This window comes from Muntiacus reevesi, chromosome 3, assembly GCF_963930625.1.
Source record: "Muntiacus reevesi chromosome 3, mMunRee1.1, whole genome shotgun sequence".
NCBI lineage: Eukaryota > Metazoa > Chordata > Mammalia > Artiodactyla > Cervidae > Muntiacus > Muntiacus reevesi.
This window is the reverse complement of record NC_089251.1, coordinates 5568380-5589740: the sequence shown is the minus strand read 5'-3', so window position 1 is coordinate 5589740 and position 21361 is coordinate 5568380. Positions and strand designations below refer to the sequence as shown.

The 21361-nt window shown below is 42.2% G+C and overlaps 1 protein-coding gene across 2 annotated transcripts in view; it reads left to right on the top strand.

Annotated features, from left to right (window-relative positions):
* The window catches only part of ABL1 (ABL proto-oncogene 1, non-receptor tyrosine kinase), a 137301-nt gene that overhangs the window by 73611 nt on the left and 42329 nt on the right, over window positions 1-21361 (top strand). Inside the window, exon 1 of one of the 2 annotated variants that reach the window (XM_065928238.1) lies at window positions 14233-14431. The exons of the other annotated variant lie outside the window; for it this stretch is intronic. Within the exon in view, the coding sequence (XP_065784310.1) occupies window positions 14353-14431 (79 nt within the window). The 5' untranslated portion in view covers window positions 14233-14352. Of the gene's footprint in view, window positions 1-14232; window positions 14432-21361 lie in introns of those variants that run through there. 2 annotated transcript variants of the gene reach the window in all.

Below are 21361 nucleotides of genomic sequence, written 5' to 3'. Positions count from 1 at the left end.
TAATATTTATTACCTAGACATTTTCCTACAATAGATCTTAAATATTCTTCTTAACATTCTGATCTCAACTAATTTACCATGATTCTCGGTTTCTCTGAGAAGTTTAATGGTTTGGACTGTGTGTCCAGAAGATGAGTGGTGCCAAGGTGCTTATTTGGGAACTCAAAAGTCGCATCCCTGCAGGTCTCTGTAAAGGTGAAGGCTAGAAAGCTGCAGGGACTCGTGAGCATGTCCAAGTGCTTCTTATGAACGGGAGATGTGTTTCTATGCATTTCAATTTCAGTCTTTGATGTGCCAGGTTGTTTTTAATCAACTTGTGCTGTACCCCCACTTCCACCCAGGTCTTAATCATCTTAGTTGTACATCTAGTCCTCCCCTTCACATACACTCCTTAGCCAGGAATATGCCAGGAGACAGTATAGGTGTCAGGGCTGGGCGGAGTTGTTTCACTTTTACTCTCTGGGAATGGGGCTCTCATTAGAAGCATCTTGAAATGCAACGCTACATACCTACAACACACAGTGTGGTCTTTTTAGGTTCACAGCTTGGAACTGAGCGGCCAGGCTTTCTCACCCTCTGTATGCTATCCAATTAGGAAATGGAGTCAGAATCATAGAACACATTGCTCTTTTTCATTTTCATTAACATTTTTTGAGGTAAGATTTACATGCTATAAAATTTACCATTTTAGTGTACAGTTCAGTGATCTCTAGTAGCTTTATAGAGTGTGCAGCCATTACCACAGTCCAGCTTTAGAACGTTTCCATCATCCCAAAGAGATCCCTTGTGCCCCCTTGCAGTCAGTCCCATCCCTATCCCCAGGCAACCGATAGATCTGCTTTCTGTCTCTGTAGATTTGCCTTTTCTGCACATTTCATATAAATGGAATCATACAGTATATGATCTTTGTGACTGACTTCTTTCACATCACAGTGTGTTTTTGAGGTTTGTCATTCTTTGTTGTTGCTGTTGAGTGGCTCCGCAGTGTCCGACTCTTTTGTGACCTCATGGACTGTAGCCCACCAGGCTCCTCTGTCCATGGGACTTCCCAGGCAAAAATACTGGAGTGGGTTGCCATTTCGATTGTAGCACTTCATTCCCTTTTGTTACTGAATATTACTCCATTCTTTGGATATACATTTTGTTTAATTCATCAATTGATGGAAATTTGGATTGTTTCCACTTTTTGACTGTTACGAACAATGCTACTGTGGACATTCATGTGTGGATATGGTTTCATTCCTCTAGGGTAGATTCCTAATAGTAGAGATTTTGGGGTCTTATAGTAAATTTATGTTTAACCTTTTTAGAAACTGCCAAAGTATTTTCTAGAGTAGGGCTCTACCATTTTATGTTCCCACCAGCAGTGTTGTAACAGTTGTTCAGTTGCTCAGTCATGCCTGACTCTTTGCAACCCCATGGACTATAGCACGCCAGGCTTCTAGTTTCTCCACATTCTCACCAGCACTTGATTTTGTCTCTTTTTGATCATAGTTATTTGGGTGGCTGTGAAAAAGTACCTCATTGTGTTTTTAGTTTCCATTTCTAGAATAACTCGTGATACTGAGCCTCTTTTCATGTGCTTATTAGCAATTCATATTTCTTTTTTGTTGACACTCCAATTTAAATCTTGTATCCAAGATTTATCCAAATAAAAAATTATTTGGTTTGCTTACTATCTTATTGAGTGTTGAGTTCTCTGTATTCTGGATACAAATTCTTTCTCAGGTATATCATAGAATAGAGAATCTTTTAATCTTCCTCACACCGGTACCAGAGACTGTGGAAAGTGAAAGGGACAGTTAAATACTAGTAATAACAGTTAATGTGTAATATTTGAGTCTTTCCTATGAGATGGATACTGGACTGTATTTTTCACAGCAATTATTTAAAACACTTTCTCATTTTCTAAAGGTTATAGGGCAATTTCAAATGCTTGCTCTCTGATTAACAGCTTTTGCTAGATAAAGAAAAGAAACAGTTGATTTGGGAAATTCTTAGGTTTATAGGAGTTAGAACTGGTCTTTTAGTATTACGGTAAAGACTAAATGGCTGTTGTACAGACACTGAATGAATACCAGTGGTTTAAACAACTGCATGTTTATTTCTGGCTTCTGTAACAGTCTGGCATTAGCAGTCCTGCATGTGTATGAGGATGCCACAGATTCAGACACCTTCTATCTTGCTACTTTTAAGGTGTAGATTCTACTTCATGATCCAAACGACCACTCCAGCTAGCCTGTCCCCTTGCAGGCAGTGGGAAGTAGAAAAGCGAGGGAAGCTGTTCTCATTCCTTTTAAGAACCTGGCCCAGAGGTTACATGCATCATTTCTGCTTGCTGTGTTGCTCAGAGGCTCATTCATGTCCGACTCTTTGTGACCCCATGAACTGTAGCCTGCCAGGCTCCTCTGTCTGTGGGATTCTCCTGGCAAGAATACTAGAGTGGGGTGCCATTTCCTCCTCCAGGAAATCTTCCTGACCCAAGGGTCGAACCTACAGTCTCTTACATCTTCTGCATTGGTAGGTGGGTTCTTTCCCACCAGCACCACCTGGGAATCCCTCTGCTCCTCGTGTCACTGGTTAAAATTTCAGTTCAGTCTCTCAATCGTGTCCAACTCTTTGCGACCCCATGCACTGCAGCGTGCCAGGCCTCCCTGTCCATCACCAACTCCCAGAACTTGCTCAAACTCATCTCCATCGAGCTGGTGATGCCATCCAACCATCTCATCCTGTGTCATCCCCTTCTCCTCCCGCTTTCAATATTCCCCAGCATCAGGGTCTTTTCCAGTGAGTCAGTTCTTCACATCAGGTGGCCAAAGTATTGGAACTTCAGCTTCAGCATCAGTCCTTCCAGTGAATATTCAGGATTGATTTCCTTTAGAATTGACTGGTTGGATCTCCTTGCAGTCCAAGGGACTCTCAATAGTCTTCTCCAACACCACAGTTCAAAAGCATCAATTCTTCAGCACTCAGCTGTCTTTAAAGTCCAACTCTCACATTCATACATGACTACTTGAAAAACCATAACTTTGACTAGATGGATCTTTGTTGACAAAGTAATATCTCTGCTCTTTAATATGCTGTCTAGGTTGGTCATAGCTTTTCTTACAAGGAGAAAGTGTCTTTTAATTTCATGACTCCGGTCACCATCTGCAGTGATTTTGGAGCCCCCAAAAAATAAGTCTCTCACTGTTTCCATTGTTTTCCCATCTATTTGCCATGAAGTGATGGGACCAGATGCCATGATCTTAGTTTTCTGAATGTTGAGTTTTAAGCCAACTCTCTCACTTTCATCAAGAATCTCTTTAGTTCTTCTTCACTTTCTTCCATGAGGGTGGTATCTGCGTATCAGATCTGCATGTCTGAGGTTATTGATGTTTCTCCCGGCAATCTTGATTCCAGCTAAAACTTAGTTACGTGGTAATGACTAGGTACAAGAGGGACTAGGGGCCATATGTCCATCTAAAACTTAGAGGTTGAGGGTGAGAGAGGAGAACAGATGTTAGGGGCCATTGTTGGGCTTGGCGGTTCCTATAACTAGTCTGTGTGGGATTCCCATGACTTTTTCATCAAAGAAAGTCTAGTTGTTATGCCGTTATTGGCCTAAACCTTTTGGAGGAGTTAATTTTAGTATTGTTTTAGAATTGTTCTTAATGGTGTCAGTCAGTCCGTCAGTTCAGTCGCTCAGTCATGTCTGACTCTTTGTGACCCCGTGAATTGCAGCACGCCAGGCCTCCCTGTCTATCACCAACTCCCAGAGTTTACTCAAACTCATGCCCATCGAGTCAGTGATGCCATTCAGCCTCTGTCGTCCCCTTCTCCTCCTGCTCTCAATCCCTCCCAGCATCAGGGTCTTTTCCAATGAGTCAACTCTTCGCATGAGGTGGCCAAAGTATTGGGAGTTTCAGCTTCAGCATCAGTCCTTCCAATGAACTTGACCCAGGACTGATCTCCTTTAGGATGGACTGGTTGGATCTCCTTGCAGTGCAAGGGACTCTCAAGAGTCTTCTCCAACACCACAGTTCAAAAGCATCAACTTTTCGGAGCTCAGCTTTCTTCACAGTTTCTTTCTTAATGGTGAAGTAACCATAAATATTAAATATGAATTATTATTACTTAGAGAATGTAAAGGTACCCTAGTGATCAAATACAGTTCTGGAGTTGCTTTACTGAATATAGATTTTGTATACCAGTGGTAGGAAGGTGGCAGACAAGAGGACAGCCTCTGCCAGGTCAGCTTTGTTTTGTAGCTTTTCAAGTGGCTCTTTCCCCCGGCAGTGCGGTTTAATGAGCAGTTTCTCCAACGTTAGCTGTAGCTGTCCTTCTCTGGTTACTATGTAGTTCTATATTGATACGCCAGATCTGCTCTTTAGGAGGAAAAAGAGCAGCGGTGTTTCGTTTAGAGATGTCATTGCTTCTCTAAGGACAGCAGTAATTTCTAACAAGTGTAGGGAAGAAATCTTCTGAATCCGTTTGTCCTTTGTATGTTTAAAACCTTGACAACAAAACAAATTGGTACTGAATGTTTGAAGAAACAAACATAACACTCTCTGAGTGCTTCATTCTAGGTTTTCAGGTCTTGGTAACAATTACCAAGAAATCCGCTTTCCTGGGTGCAGCTCTGGTGCTTTGAGAAGGCTTTAATATCGAGGGACCCCATACTTTCACAGCCCATTTCAGCCACCCCAGAGATAACTTGGATAAACACGGGCTCCTCCACGTACCTCCTAATCCCTGCTGGGTCTTACACTGTGGGGAGGTTCAGACAACTTGTTTTCTTTCCCTTCTGGCCCTTCTCTCTACACTCCCCTCCAGCTGCCTCCTTCCCCCCACCCCCAAAGTAACGTGATCCCCTAGGCCTGGTCTGCTGCTTTCGCAGATTCTTTTAGTCTTAGAGAAAGAGAGGAAAAAAGATTAACCATTGATTTTCCAGTTCAGACAGAACAAAACTATAAAAGCCAAAGGCAGTGCTAGTGTTTGAAAATAAAGGGATTACTGTTTATAAATAACCAGCACTTGGGCTTTTCTTTTTTCAACCAGTTCTACTTAAGGGAGCTTAAATTTACTTTATTATAAAGAAAATAGTTTGAAGCCTTTAGATTTCGGCAACATTGCTCTTTTTTATTTGTCTTGTAGATTTCTCAATCTTTATTCAATATTCTGATTAAAAATAAACAAGACTTTCCACGATTTAAAATAAAATTCTGTGGCATTTATTTTAAAAGTTAACCAAAATGAAAGGGACAAAGACAATTCATGAAATCATGCGAAACCTCTTTAAATTGAATTCAGGCACTTAGAGTTTAATAAGACTATCCCAAACTATTTCTGTTTAATAACGTATCTGTTTATAATTTAAAGTTATGTGACTAGATTTAAGAATTCAGGATTTGGTAGTTTCTTCACTACCAGCAATATTAAGATTTGAGACCTGTAGCTTGCAACAAATTTTAAATACTTTTTCAGCCTCATATCCTAAAATTAGCCTGTCAACTCTTGATTATGGGTGCCTCGTGGGTGTTATATAATGGAAAAAGTCTAGCAAGGTAATTCAGAGATCCAGGCTCTTTCCCTGGCTCTGCCACTAACTGGCTATGAGACCTTGTCAAGTTACTTAACCTGCCTCAGTTGTCTCATCTGTGAAATGGTCAAATGAGACTCTGATTGAAAATGATTAAAGTTTGCAGAGTTGTTTTCATTTCTGCTGCCTCCCCAAGTCCTACTGGAACAGCAGTAAAATGATTTCTTTTTTTTTTTTAAGTGAAAATGTATAAGTACAAAAAGAACCCAATAAGAAAAACAGATAAGAAAGGCAAAAATGTTTTTTGAAAATGGAAGGCAGTCAAGAGCGTGGTAATAGGACTTCCCTGGTGGTACAATGGATAAGAATCCACCTGCCAATGCAGAGGACACAGGTTCGATCCCTGGTCAGGGAAGATTCCACACGCCGCAAAGCAGCAAAGCCCACAAGCCACGACTGCTGAGCCCACACGCTCCAACGATTGAAGCTTTCGTGCCTAAAGCCCGTGTTCCAGAACAAGAGAAGTCACCACGGTGAGACCTAGCACAGCCAAAAATAAACGAGTAAACTCAGTAATAAAAAACAGTTAAAGAAATCCATGTATTTTAAAAAGATACACAGTTGTAACAGACCTAGCAGAATTAAAGAAACTAAAGCCTAACCTCTTCTGAGAGAGACACTGATTAGAAGTAAACCAATTATAAGAACCTGAGAGGAAAAAAATCAGAAATTGGAGTCTTCAGTACTACAAAAAGCAGGGGGTGGCGAGGCCCTTAACTGAAATCAAGGGGATCAGTTGAAAGCCTATAAAGGAGTTTTTAGGTTCTTCATACCCCTCCCCCTTCCTGTACAGCCAGATGACCACTTCTCCTTCCCACTTTCATGAGACTAGAAGTATTATTGAGAAATTGTCCTATAAAGGCTCCAGACTCTGGGGTATTACCCCCAGCAGAGGTGTGGGTACACCATCAGGCTGAAACCAGTGGGGTGGGCAAGAGCAGATTCTTTTTTGAGTCTGCATACTGAATAATGAGATTCTTAGCCCTCTTCCTATCAGAGAAGAGATGGAAAGAATGTTTTCTAGGAAAAAAACAAAAACAAAATTGAATGGTCTCAGAGAAAAGCCCATTTGGGCATTCTCTCGATGGAAGAGTAAGCTCACCACCTCCCTTCATTTAAGTCCACATGTTGTACCCTTTCGGTGCATACTTTTTAGTTCCTCTCCCATGTAAAATGAATGGACAGCCAAATTAAAAGTCTCTACGTGATAGATAAAGGGTAAAAGAAATTCACAGAGGAAGGGAACATGGTGGAAATAAAGAGAATGTAAGAAACAGAAGAAGAGTTCAGAAGAACTGTGCAGGAAACTTGGAAAATAGTCTTTCTCAGAAAGCAAAACATAAGACAAAGACTTAGACAACAAAAAGAACAGATGAGACGGTTAGAAGCTCAGTCCCGGGGCTTTAGTATCCATCTGGCAGGACTTCCAGAAAGAGAACTAAGAGCAAATGGAGGAGAATTTAGGAAACAGTAAACATCAAAAAAATCTCAGAACTCAATGAAGTGAGTATTTTCTGGAGTTAAATAACTTAAATCTTCGAATTGGATTGGCTCCCTGAGTGCACAGCATAATATATGAAGAAAGACTCACTGCAAGCCATCTCATTGTAAAATCTCAGAACATTGAGAATAGTAGAAGATCTTAAAAGCTTCCAAAGACAAAAGCAGGTAGTATATAAAAGATTAGGAGTAAAGAAAAAAAAAAAAAGATTAGGAGTCAGAGTGGATTTATATTTCTACACAACAGAACTGAGAACTAGAAGATAGCAGAGAGATGCCTTCAAAATTAAGCAGGGAAAATGATTTTCAACCTAAAATTCTATACCCAGCCAAACTCACTGGAATGGAAAGGCATTTTTTTCAAACAAGCACCTCTCCCCACTCCCAGGAAGCTACTGGATGGTGAATTCCAGCCACATGAGGATGTGATTCAATAAATAGAACTGAGGATATTTTAAATGTTTTTTAATATTTGAAAAAATACTACTAGATGTTTCATAGATATTTGAAATGTTTTGGGGAAAAACAGTAATAGGTATACAGAAGACTAATGAAATGAAAAAATCAAGGTAATTATTAGGTTGGTGCAAACGTACCTGCATTTTTGGACCGTGAATTTTAAGTCATTATAAATATACGTCTTTATTAATTAAAAGAGGAACTGTTACAATCAACACATTTTTTTCCAATGGGAAGTAAATTTGTTTATTCTTTTAGCATAAAAATCTGTGCTTCAGCATTTGACGAACTCTTGGAAAGCAGTTTCTGCCTCCTGCTGGTTGTGGCAGCATTTTTCCCTGCAAAAAGCTGTCAAGATGCTTGAAGAAGTGGTAGTCAGTTGACGAGAGGTCAGGTGAACATGGCAAAACTTCATAGCCCAACTCTTTCAACTTTTGAAGCATTGGTTGTGCCACATGCGGTTGGACATTGTCATGGAGGAAAAAATGGGCCCTTTCTGTTCACCAATGCCAGCTGCAGGCAATGCAGTTTTTGGTGCATCTCATCAATTTGCTGAGCATGCTTCTCAGATGTAATAGTTTCACTGGGATTCAGAAAGCTGTAGTGGATCAGATGGGCAGCAGACCCCCAAACAGTGACCATGACCTTTTTTCGGGTGTGAGTTTGCTTCAGGAAGTGCTTTGGAGCTTTTCAGTCCAGCCACTGAGCTGGCCGTTGCTGGGTGTCGTATAAAATCCACTTTTCATTGCACGTCACAATCCATTTGAGAAATGGTTCACCGTTGTGTAGAATAAGAGAAGACAACACTTCAAAACGCTTTTTTCTGATCTGCGGTCAGCTCATGAGACACCCACTTACCGAGCTTTTTCACCTTTCTAGTTTGTTTCAAATGCTGAATAACCTTACGTAGAATGGCCAATGTTGAGTTCTTCAGCAACTTCTCATGTAGTTGTAAGAGGATCACCTTCGATGATGGCTCTCAATTGGTCGTTGTCAACTTTCGATGGCTGGCCAGTACGCTCTTCATCGTCAAGGCTCTCATCTCCTTTGCAGAACTTCCTGAAGCACCACTGCGCTGTCCGTTCTTTAGCAGTTCCTGGGCCAAGTGCGTTGTTGATGTTGCAAATTGTCTCTGCTGCTTTATGACTCACTTTGAGCTCGAATAAGAAAAATCACCCGAATTTGCTTTTTGTCTAAATCATTTCCATAGTCTAGAATAAATAAAAAATTCACAGCAAGTAATAAGTCATTAGCAACAAAAAAAGTGAGAAATGCACATTAAAATGATGTATAAAATAACCACATTTATTTAAGAATGTATTCCAATATCAAATGGCAAAGTTAACAGTGCAATTAGTTTTGCAACCTAATAGCATCACCAGGATACACAAAGTTATATAATAAAGGAAACATTCACAGTATATTATTGGTGAAGCAATGAACAATATTTATGTCATCGTAATAATCAACACTGACCGTTGTTGATTTAACCAAAAATTGTGATTGTATTGTTATGGGAGATTGGAGATAGCATGATACTATTATAACCAGTTAATATAGCATGTGGAAAAGTTGATGAATCCAGAAACAACAATATGAGGATATTAAGAATCTGAAGAAGGCTGCCTTTGGAGAAACAGACAAGGGGATAGAGTCAGGGGACTTCTGATTTTATTATATGACTTTTAGTACTATTTGGTTTTTAACCATGTACTTTTGTTACTTTGATTAAAAATAAAAATAAGACTATTTAGGGCATACCATCAACATTAGTTTCCTCTGGGAGAAAAATCACTTAATATTAATGTTGGACTTGTCAATTATAAAAATACAGTAAAATCTTTCTAGAATGAGATTTTCTAGAAAGTGGATGTAATTACCCTAAAGCAGTTCAGATGTGCCTCTCCACCCCACCCCCATTGAGAATTGTAGGTCTGGAACCACCAAAGGGAGTAACAAAACAATGTGTTTTGCAAAAGACAGCCCTATGTGTAGGCTGCACATCAAGTTCTCAAGTTCTGGGCCTGAAATAGGCTTTCACTAAAGATGCGGGGTGTGGAGTTTGTGTTTTGCCTCCAAGCTGTGGTTGTAAAACTTCGTCTTTAGAAGTTAAAGGTAGGACTCTCTGTGACATCTGAACCTTGGTTGCTGCTCTTACCCCATAACTAGTGTTTCTTTCCTTTAATAAAATAAGTTGATTTCCTTGTCCCTTGGAAAACCTCCAGACTGCTTTCACTCCCTCAGACTGTGTTTTCTGGAATCATTTTCACGTATCACATTTGTTAATTTTAGCTCAACTTGGTCCCAGTAAGACTTAGGCAGGAACACAGAGCATCACCTGATACAGTAAGAGTCCTCTTTTGGAAATAAAAATACTGCTCACTGAGCACCTTCTCTGCATGGGGCACTTTTCATACACTATTTCTAATTTTCATCACCCAGCGAGATGGCTACTCTTAAGATCACCGCACAGTTTTACAGACTGGAAAACTGAGTCACTTGCGTATGCCACCACAATGAGTGGAAAATCTGAGATTGAGAATAAGGTCGTGTGATGTCATAGCTCATTCAGCCTCACTGCATGGCCTCCCGTCTCACCTAGTTCCCCCACACCAGAGTACCTGGACTTTTGTGACACTTGACCAATAAACAGTGTTATCTCACTGAAAATCTATGATACTTAAAGAGATGCACGCATGCCCTTTACAGGGGCAAAAGTAGGTATGGTTGATATGTTCTTCTAAGCCACATTTTCCTGTGGATTGGACCCATCACTTGGAAGCCTGGCAGGCTCTCACTGGACAGTGTCTGCAAATCAGAGGATGTAGTCTCTGTTGGCATGTGAAATAGTGAAATAGCAAGCATGTACATACCTCAAGATCTTTGCTCTTTCCTCCTAAAGCTATTAACTGGGCTGGAAACAGGGAAGGGATCAGTCAGATCTGGGATCATTTGGTCCTCGGGGTCCCAAACCAGGCACCATGTCAGATTTCATCTGGCTCCCTTAAACCCCCACCCCCATCCTGCTGCTCCCAGGTAGAGCTTCCACATCCTTCCTCCTGCATCCATATCCTGCTTTCTTCCCATGAGCAACTTCTGTGGTTGGCCTTTGCCTATCCACACCCCGCACTCCCAACTCTACTTTAAAAATAAAAAAGGACTGATCTCCAGACTTTAAAAAAGTTCATTCTTTATCCAAAATTTTCAGAGAAAAGTCCTCATTTGGTAAGTTGTTTTAGAGTTATACAATTTCTTAAATGCAGAAGCTGCTTTCAGATGAATAAATTTTAGAAATATCCATCCCTATTTGTCCTATTCCCAGGGAAAACAAGGAACTCTTCCTTCTTCCAAAACAGTGGTTGTCATATCAGACTTACGTATGCACGCAGATCATCTTCAGATCATGTTAAGATACCACCATTCCATATATTCTGATTGTGTAGGTCTAGACAGGAGAGCAAGAGTCTGCATTTTAAACAAGCACCCCGGGCAACTCAAAATAGGTTGTCCATGGACCGTGCTTTTAGCAACACAGTGCAGATCACATATTTTAATGTAAGTAAGGACCTTTATTCTTTCTCATTATTCTTAATATATTTTAAAATATTCTTAAATAGTTCTAATTCCATCAGCTGTTTCAAGACATTTTTCAATAGTTAATGATTTTTATTTCATCCTCTGGCTTTGCTACAATTATCCACCTTTCACTTAAATTACAAATTATGTCCATTTTGGAAAGTTCATGGGCTTTAGACCTTACTACTTCCTAGCTGTGTGAACCTGGACAGACTGTTAACCCGTCCCCGTACCTGCTTACCCCTCAGTTTCCTTACCTGTGAAATGGAGTTAAACTACAGGAAATCCATAGGATTGTTGCAAGCTTTGTGGCACATATTAAAAGGTTATTCCTTTCCCAAACTGAGTACAATGTAGCAAACAAGTTACATCACAGTCTTTTAAATTTGTTTTCCTTTTTTTTTAATTTAAGTTAATGGCCTTTAGGCTTAAGATTACTTAGAAGGAATCCTTCTCAGGCCTCTGTTCTAGTAAGGAGATTGGAGCTCTCCTATCTGCTTGTAGCAGAATGTTTTTTGTACTTGTGAGTGAGTTTCAAAAGCATCAAAAGCTAGATCTGGAAAGAATAGTCCTAGTTTAATTTGGTAGTGGGCAGCTTGGCGATATTTTCAGTGTTCATTGCTGCTAATTCAGAGTGTTTTCCCAGACCTGTTGATGTATGGTTTTATAACTATTTTAAAAGATCTGGACACAGTTTATAAGCATTACTCATTTTAAGATGTTTTAAAGGGATACGGTCATTTTAGATTCAAGAGCAGAATATTAGGAATAGTCATTAACTTTTAAAAATAAACTTATATCTTAATATAAAGTATAGCACATGCAGGCAAATATCTGGGCCTGTATTGACAGAATTCAAGGATATGGCTAAAATTGCAAAAATGCCCACTGTTCTTGGCATTAAGGTGCCTATTTGAATATAGCCCATCACATTACATCTGAAATGCTATATAATGACAGACTTTATTATAGTCCGATCCAAAGCCCTTGAACTCTCTAAAAGGTACCAACACAGTAGTTTTCAGCTTATTTGTATTGGTGGCACCCTTTGGGATTTTATTTTTGGCATTATACTTGGAGTTTGAAAGGTTCAAGTGACAGTTGGCCGTCATTACACACGGGCTGTTTGACAGAATGATAGTGTCTCCCAGCATCTATCAATAGGTGGCATCCACAGTCACCTGTCCCCTCGTAGCCCTGTAGCCCTGTGTCTCCAGGCAGTGGGAAGTGCTGTGTCTTCTTAGCTGCTCATGAGGTCTGACCTGGTACCACAACACAAGCCACAGGTCACTTAGTTGCAGTAAAAACACATTTTGTATATGAATCAGAATTTGACAGGACATCTCTGAAAAATTAATAATGGCTGAGAAACACTGTGATACACATTAGTCACATCTAGTCCAACCTTGGACTGTCAGGTTTTGGCAGACCTGAGTGGAGGTCTTGTTACTTAGCCATTCCTAGTATAGTGAAGATACCCAGGTTTTTGTCATTACAGGATAGGTTGGACCACAGATGAGTCCAGCTTTGCCTCTGGGACTGATGACTGTAGCCAGGGTCTCTTAGTTATTGGTAAGTTATATTGGTAAGTCTCTTAGTTATATGGTAACCTTAGTTATTTAGCCAAAGATAAAGATATATGAAGCTTTAATTTACTTGGGATTTATTTTTGGTGAGAAGGGACTGCATAATCCACTGGTTAGGAGCCTGATCCTTGGAGCCAGGCAGACCTAGGGGTAGTCCAGCTCAGGCTTTGGGCGAGCTGCTTGACTCCTCTGAATTTCAGATTTTCACCTGAAATCAGGATGATAATTCTGCTTTCCATACAGAATAGTTGTGCACATGCAATGTGGTAATGATTGGAGGGTGCTTCTTACAGGAGTCTGGCTCGTAGTAGAATCTCAGTACCCCTCAGCTCTTAGTATTCCTGGATGCTATGATGTGTACTAACTTGATTTTTCTCCCTGTTGCAATTTAGTTATGTAACACTGTTGTAGACAACTTTTCCTTCCTATACTTGCTGAAACATTTCTGATTTTGTTAAATTATTTGGTATGACCGGATTCTGTATTCCAGTGATGTAGATTTCCAGTTTGGTACCAAGTCACACATTATTGTTATTTTTTATATTGTTATATGTGATGTTATATATGTTATATATATAATAGACATATGTTATATATGTGTATATACACATACACATATATATAATAGACATATATGTTATATGTTTATTCGAGCCAAGCACAGCAGTGAAATGGGTTTTAAATAATGTGTTCCCCCCTCCCCCCATGGCACCCACCAAACAGGAGTTTTCTCTTGAACAAAAATGAGGCTTCTTAAAGAAGGCGAGCAGGCCCTGCCCCTGATGAGTTCTCATGGAGGAGACTAAACTCCCTTTATTAATAATCAGACATTGTGTTTGAACTCACACGTCTCCTTTGTCTCCTAGTCTGGATGACAAATGTGTTGCAAACTTGTGTAGTTGTACTGTGGGTTGCAGCTCTCTGATTATTCACTCCTCAGACACCCACTGAGTTGGCCTTAATCACAGTAAGCTCAGCGAATAGAAATGGGACCAGCAGTGATGACTGCAGAGGAATCTGCCTTGTTCACCAACAGTCAGGGGACTCGGGGTTGGCCAGGGCAGCGCGCCCCGTGCGGCTCGCTTGGCCTTCAGCGGTGCAGTTGGGGGGGATCTCCTCCCAGAGATGCAGGAGGCTCCTAAAAGTGATGCTGAGCAGGCCCGCCCTCCCCCGGCTTGCCTGCCACAGTTGCCCGTGTCTTTTCTTGCGGCGTCAGGACAGTACTTCGCAAGTCTGAGAACCAAGACTTGGCGCGCTTAAAATCACACCCCCACCCCCCCACCCCCCCCCCCCGGCTCCGCTTTCCTTAACGTCGAAACCCGCGAGGCGTCGATTTTGGACGGCGGCCCGGGCCGGGCGGAACTCGGGGCAGCCCCTGGGTGCGGGCGCGGCGCGCAGAGGGTTAAGGCGGCGGGGGCGGGCCTCGCGGGGCCGGGCTCGGGGGCCCTTTGTTAACAGGCGCGTCCGGAGCCGAGACCGGGAGCTGGCGCGGGGCGGCGGGGCTGCGGGGCAGGCGGCGGGGCAGGCGGCGGGGCAGGCGGCATGACGGGGCCGCGGGGGCCCGGGGCGGCGCGCGGGGCGAGCCGGGCCTGAGCCCGCCGCGGAGGGCAGCCCGGGGCGCGGGCTCCCCGACGCCGCCGGCGCGCCAAGATGTTGGAGATCTGCCTGAAGTTGGTGGGCTGCAAATCCAAGAAGGGGCTTTCATCCTCCTCCAGCTGCTACCTGGAAGGTGAGCTCCGGGGAGCAGGCCGAGGGCGGCCGCGTGTCCGCTGCCCGGCCGGCCGGCTGGCCTGCCTGCCTTCCTAGGCCTCGCCCGGCCGCGCGCGCGCGCTCCCTCGGCGCCCGCCCTCTCCCCCTTTCCCCTCTGCCTTTCTCCCTCGCCCTCTCCCGCTCTCTGGTTCCCTCGCCCGCCCCTGGGCGCCGCCGCCAGCCCGGAGGGTGCGGGGCGCCGGGCCCACCCCACCCCACCCCCGCGCGCACTAACCCCAGGGGTGTGGGGGGAGCCCACGCCGGGAGGGCCAAGCCGCGGGGCCCCCAGGCCTTCAGGGTCTCCCCGAGAAAGTTGGAGAAAGCAAAGCGTACAGGCCCGAAGGGCCTCGTGAGCCCACGTCGTGGAATTTCCACCGTTAATTGGGAATTACGCGTCCAAAAGGTCGACCCGTATTTGCGAAACAGACGATTTTCATTAAAGTCTCGTGGACAAAAGGGAACATGGCTCTACCATTTATGGATACAGAATTTGAAGTGATCTTTCTACACCATCCCCCCCCCCCAACACACACACACACACACACACACACACACACACACACTCACTCACTCACTCACTCACTCACTCACTCACTCACTCACTCACTCACTCACTCACTCCGTCTTATCTACGGACCACGAAGAGGTCGTAAGAATTCTTAAGACTTCTGCGGGGAGAGAAGAGAAGTTCCACCGTATTTTAGGAAGATTTTGAATGAGTCCAGGGCACTTGGAGGAGGGTCACCTCGTGTCAAGTTCCTTCCATAAAGCCTCAGAGCCCGGGCGGTTCCCTTTTGCCCTCTCCCCATTCTACTCCCCTTTTCTTCTCTAATCCTCCCTCCCTCCCCCCGCCTTTGCCCCTTTCTTGTGTGTCATTGTTTTCTGTCCTAGTAAGGTGACAATTGGAAAAAAAAAAAAACAATTGACTATGATGAGTGGCCTTCGTTTTGTAGCTTCAGAATGAAGCGGAAATTTATCTGACTTGGGGACTCTCCCCAGACTGTTGGCTTTCAGCAGAAAAGTTAATTGTACTTTAGGGATGTAAATCTGCTTGAATTTGTCTGTCCTTTTTATTTAGGACTTAAAACAGGAGTAGAAATGTAAAGCTCCTTTTAGAACAAGTAGTAGAATTCCGGCTGCTGGAATGCCATCGGAGTTGTAACGTTTTTCTCTTTAAAATGAAGGAGAAATGAACAGGAGGCCTTGTTCATTGTCTCACCTATTTTTCTTTTCTCTCCAACTTTTTGACCTCAGGGTCTGCATGAAGTCACATGCGCAGCTCAAACCGTAAACACCAGTGGTACAGGCGAAATCAGTTGGCGCTTCTTGCCATGAGACGTGTATGTTGGCCGCCTCGGAGAAGGCGCATCCAGATGGAGTGGGCTCACAAGATCTAGCATTTAGAGGGAGAAGATGGTTTATTTGTCGCTAGAAGTTGGCATGTGAGCAACCAAGATCATCTTCAGTTAATATGTTGCTTATTTCCCAAGTTGCTCAGAATTCTGAGCACATTCTCATTTACATCTGTAACGAGTTAGTGTTAGGCATCACCATCCATTTTGCAGATGATGCTTCAGGCAGAGTAGATGAATGGACTTTTGTAGCTGCAGAGATGGAGGAAGGTTTAGGTCACAGCCCTGTTGTGGCATTGTTTTGTTTTCCCTGGGGGTAAACAGTAGATTTAGTTCTTACCTGGATGGTTTAATTATAGTTGTTGTTGTTGTTGTTTTTGGAGGTGAGGGTTTACAAAATCTAATGTTTCTTGAAATAATGTTGACTCTCAAGTTTAAAAAAAAAAATTCTGATTACAGCAGACTACCTGGCATTAAGCCTCCATCTAGGAAGGTATCACTCTAGGAATTCTTTTCTGTTACTGAGTTTTCCTTCTTTCGTTGTTACGTTTAATTGGAGAAAGTAAATGAAACCATTGTTTTGTAGTTGAGGGAATTTAACAGACCTTAGTGATTGTTTCTTAAAGACTGGATGTGAAAAAAAAAAAAAAGCCTGGATGTGCTATTAGCTGCTTGGGAAAAATATTTCTAACATCTGGATAAGTAATCCAGCCTTTTGGTTTTTACTGACATCCTAAATCAATCAGTCAGTGTTTATTGACACATACTGGGGCCCCAGGTGTCCCAAGTGACCAAGAAAATCTAATATGATCAAGTTTTCCATTGAGAGTAAGTTCAACCATAAATGCAACTTGATGATGCATCTATTGCTATTTAGACCTAGCTGCCAAAGCAACAATTATTAAATGCTTACTGTATTCCAAGCACTGTTTGGGCATACTATATGATTTTATTTGCTTATTTCTCATGATAGCCCTTTGATTACTTCCATTTTATAGATGAAGAAACTTGATGCATCTGAAAGTTAGAAAACATGTCTAAGGTCACAGAGCCTGCAAGTGGTGGTGCTAGGACTTGAACCCTTGCTGTCTGACTCCAAAGAGCCCAGTTTTAGCCACTATATGCTTTACCAGCTATGACTGTTCATCTCCTTGGAACTCTCTGTGGATGTTAAAATGGTATCTTCAGAAACACTCTAAAGCCTGAATCAGGGATTTTTTTTTCTTTCTAATACTGATAAAAATGACTGCCTTTAGCAGTAAAATTTTAAATGTTTATTAAAATAGCTGTACATCATTAAAAAATTCTTAAAGGTTAGTGAGAAGAAATTCTGTTCTTCATCCAGAAACCTCACTTGAGTTTCTTGTGTATCCTTCTAGAAACATTTTATGCACACATAGGCATTTATAGCATTTAACCTCCATGTTCCAGCTTTGCAAAAGTGTATGTTTATAGGTATATCTGTCCTTTATGGCCACATTGAGCTTTACAATCTTAGGTCTACTTCAAGCACTGAATTTTCTGATTAATTTCTTCTCTCTCCTAGAGGTGTGAAAGAAAACATGAACATTCGCCAATTGAATTCTTTTTCTTTCCTCCCCAGTTTACTTTGATTTGTTGGTGTGTTTGTGTTTGTGTACACTGTGCATGAATCTTACATGTGGACGTGTTGGTTCTGTGAAGTGAACTCTTTGTGAACTGTCAGCATTTATTTTAAGGGCCCACTTTGAAATGCTTCTATTCAGCAGTTAACTTTCTGGTGGAGGCTTTGTGTGGTGCCAGCCACACAGATACACTTTTAGAACTTCTGCCTCCCAGAAGCTCATGCTCTCTTTCTAAATACTCTCTTCTGAGGTCATCAAATACTTCCCTTGTTTAGTAACAAAGAAAAATCTGAAGCTCTTTCTGTAACCAAATAGAAAGCCAGTCAATCCTTTTCATTTGGGGGTTACACTGAAATTGTTGCTCATCAATGAGGCGACAGTTCTTTAGCACCAAGCACTTCATAGACATCCTCACTTCATTCTCAGACTGACGCTGTGAGGTTTCTAGAGAGGAGGAGGAAGGGCCCCAGGTCAGTTGGGTAGGAAAAACAGTTGAATTTGGAGTCAGGCGAGCCCAGTTTTCATCATGTCTCAACTTTTCTGCCTTCTTACCTCTAAGACCGAGAGAACAAACGTTCTCTGGCCAGCCCACCTTCAAGGATTGTTTTTGAGAATCCAGGAGATGAGTCACAGGAAAGTTTTGAGACTAGTGAAGTGCTAAGTGTATGTATTTATACTGATGTGAGGCTCATTTGGGATGTCCTTAAATCCAGGCAGTGTTATGGCTAGAATGTTGCCGAGGTCCTGTTCTCCTGGGAAGCACACAGCTCCCAAGCCAGCCCGCCTGGCCCGGATGTCATCCATCCTGCCAGTGAAGTGACTGTGGCATGTTGCTCTCTGAGCCTCGATGTTCCTGTTTTTAATAAGGTTCATCGTAGTCCCTGCTTTCTTGAGTTGGGAAACTCACATGAGACGTTTCATTTAAACTCTTTAGCACAGAGCAAGATGTTAGCAAATGTTAGCTGTTAGTAATTTAAGTATTTCAGACTCTAAAATGTTGGCATTGCCAATTGCTGTAATGGCTGAAGTGTGATGATAGAATTTGAACTAAACCCATGGATAGTTTTTCTTGTTAAGAAAACAATTTGTTTCCAAGTTTGCTTTGATGCCTATAATTAATACTTCCTGTCCTTGGTTTTAAGGAAGAGTATTTTCTCTTCCTCTGACCCTTTCTTATTCCCATGGTGAATATTTTAATTGTGGAAGAAAAAAAATCCTGTTGGCAGGATTAAATGCCGTAGTTGGCATCTTACTTCTCATCTCTAGAGATGCATTTCCATAGCTCCAAACATATGAAAACTGAAAATTTCATACTGCTTATTACCTTACTGTAAAATCAGACCCCGATTTTATCAGTGTAATCACTGACTTGAAATAGAAACAGGAAAAATTATTGATGGATAGGTTTTAAAAATGCGTAACATTGTACAGCATGGTGACTGTAGTTAATAATGCTATATTGTGTATTTGAAAATGACTTAAGAGAGTAGATCTTAAAAGTTCTCACAAGGAAAGTCATTTGTAACTGTGTGTGGTGATGGATGTTAACTAGACTCCCTGTGGTAAGCATTTCATAATATGTGCATATATCAAGTCACTATGTTGTACACCTTAAATTTAGACAATGAGGTATGTCAGTTCCATCTCAATAAAACTGAAAAAAATAAAACCAGAAGTATATGTAACCAAGAACCAAAGATCAGATGAGACATTGAAAGAATTTAACTTTTCCTCTGTAATGGTGATCTGGCATTGAGAGTACAGAATCCTAACCACTGGACCACCAGGAAATTTTCATGTTTTTTACTTTTTTTAGTGGAAGAATTTTAAACCTGTAACAAAAGCAGTGAAGTCCCTTGTACTCCTTGTCCATCTTTAATAGTTATCACTTATGGTCAGTCTTGTTTCTTGCCTAGTGAAGTTCCAAAGCCGTTTGGAAAAATAGCTTGCTAGTTCCTGACTTTTGAGAGACTTAACTTTGTCCTTAGATACTGATAGTTGTTATTCTCTGAAACTGGTTTTCAAATCCTTCTTTCTTAATCCACGCCTTCGATGCTTTGTGATACTGTCTGTGTTAGGTGGTGGTGGGAGACTGGGAGACAAAGACAAGAAGACAAGTTGAGACAGGAGAGGGGTAAACAAAGACGAGAGAGGAGGAGGGGGTTAGGGGCTAGGACAGGGCGGGGTGGGGGGGGGGGGACAAGAGATGCCGGAGTGGGGAAGGAAGAGCCAGACCAGGAGAGAGCAGTGCTGGAGGCTGAGTGAGACTGACTGACAGGTACCTGATGGATGGATGGATTCCTGGAGAGAGAGCGTGTGAGGCGCTTCATGTCTGCTTGCATTTCCTGCCCTCTCACGTACGCTCATAATAGAGGCTAGGCAATGGGTTGTAGGAATTTCGTGCAGATTAAGTGCTTGGCACAGTGCTGGCACTCAGCAGGGATCAATAAGTACTAGCTGTTGTTCCCTTACATTCGGTTGCATAAACTTCAGCCTTATTACTCTTAAATTCTACCTAATCCCTATCAGTCTTATCAGTTCTCAAGTTTAGCCAACAACGCTATACATTGAATACCTTAACCTTAAAATTTAACTTAAAGATGGGCCATGAATAAATAGAGTTGACCATTGTGTTTTGGAGCCAAAGTACCTTTATTGGGGTTACATTCAGTTACTCCAATTTTTGTTGTTTGCTGTTCAGCCCCTAAGTCGAGTTCTACTCTTTGCAGCCCCACGGACTGCAGCACGCCAGGCTTCCCTGTTCTTCACTGTCTCCCGGAGTTAGCTCAGATTCATGTCCATTGGGTCAGTGATGCCATCCAGCCACCTCGTCCTCTGTCACCATCTTCTCCTTTTGCCTTCAATCTTTCCGAGCATCAGGTCTTTTCCAATGGGTCGGCTGTTTGCATCAGGTGGCCAAAGTATTGGAGCTTCAATATCAGTCCTTCCAGTGAATATTCAGGGTTGATTTCCTTTAGAATTGACTCCAATTAAAGTTATTCGAATAGTAATGGCTGATGAGACGTTCTAGGGAAATTGCCTTCCATTGGGCAATGACTTCAGTCACTCGGGTCCAAGTGACCCAGGAACCTTGATGATGCTGTAACAGAAAACAGGAAATGTGAAATGAGGGCTTACACACCCTCCCAAGCCTGGCAGGAGAGGGGGAGGCTTTCAGTCTGTTGCAAATGGTCTGTGACAGAATAAAAAGGCTTTTAAGGTTAGTGGGCTCACTGTGGACACTTTGACTCTGGGTCAGTCCCAGGACTCGGGGAACCTTTCTTCCCTCACAAACAAGAAGTCTGTGGAGGCCTCTCGGCCTGTTAGGAGACAGTAATGAATCCTGTTTCTTTTGAAAGCACAGAGAAAGGCACTTTCATGCTACACCTTGTTTTAAGTTCTTGGCTGTGGTGTACATTCCATTTAAAAAGTTACTGTATTTCCTAAAAAAAAAAAGTTACTGTATTTCCTAAATCTTGCTAAGTTTTCCTGGTTGGGTTGCATTTGCTTCTCATCTTTCCCGTCTGTCACTTCTGCTGTTCTTACTTAAGGCTGACAGGTCATTCAGGTGCACTCTTCAGTCATGACCTAATTTTTTTACCTTGCTGCCAAAGATAAACAAGTGCAGGATGTTCTTACGACTGAGTTCATTCTACGAAACCCTGAGCAGGGCTGAGTCGTCTATTGTATTAGGCAGGTGAGAGTGAAGACTCTGTGAAAGAACGCTCCATCTCTGCCCCAAAGGAACTTACATTATTGTGGTAACAATAATAAGAGAAAGGATGATTACTCTCTGTTGCGGTGCCCTGGTGCCAGGCGCCATGCCCGCATCCGTGCGGAGAACGTCTCCACAGGCAAGTATGCGTTGACCCCTCCTGACGGCCCAACTCGGTTTTGAAGCCATTATTCAGTTGAGAAACGGAGCTTAGAAATTAATATCTTAAAGACATGGTG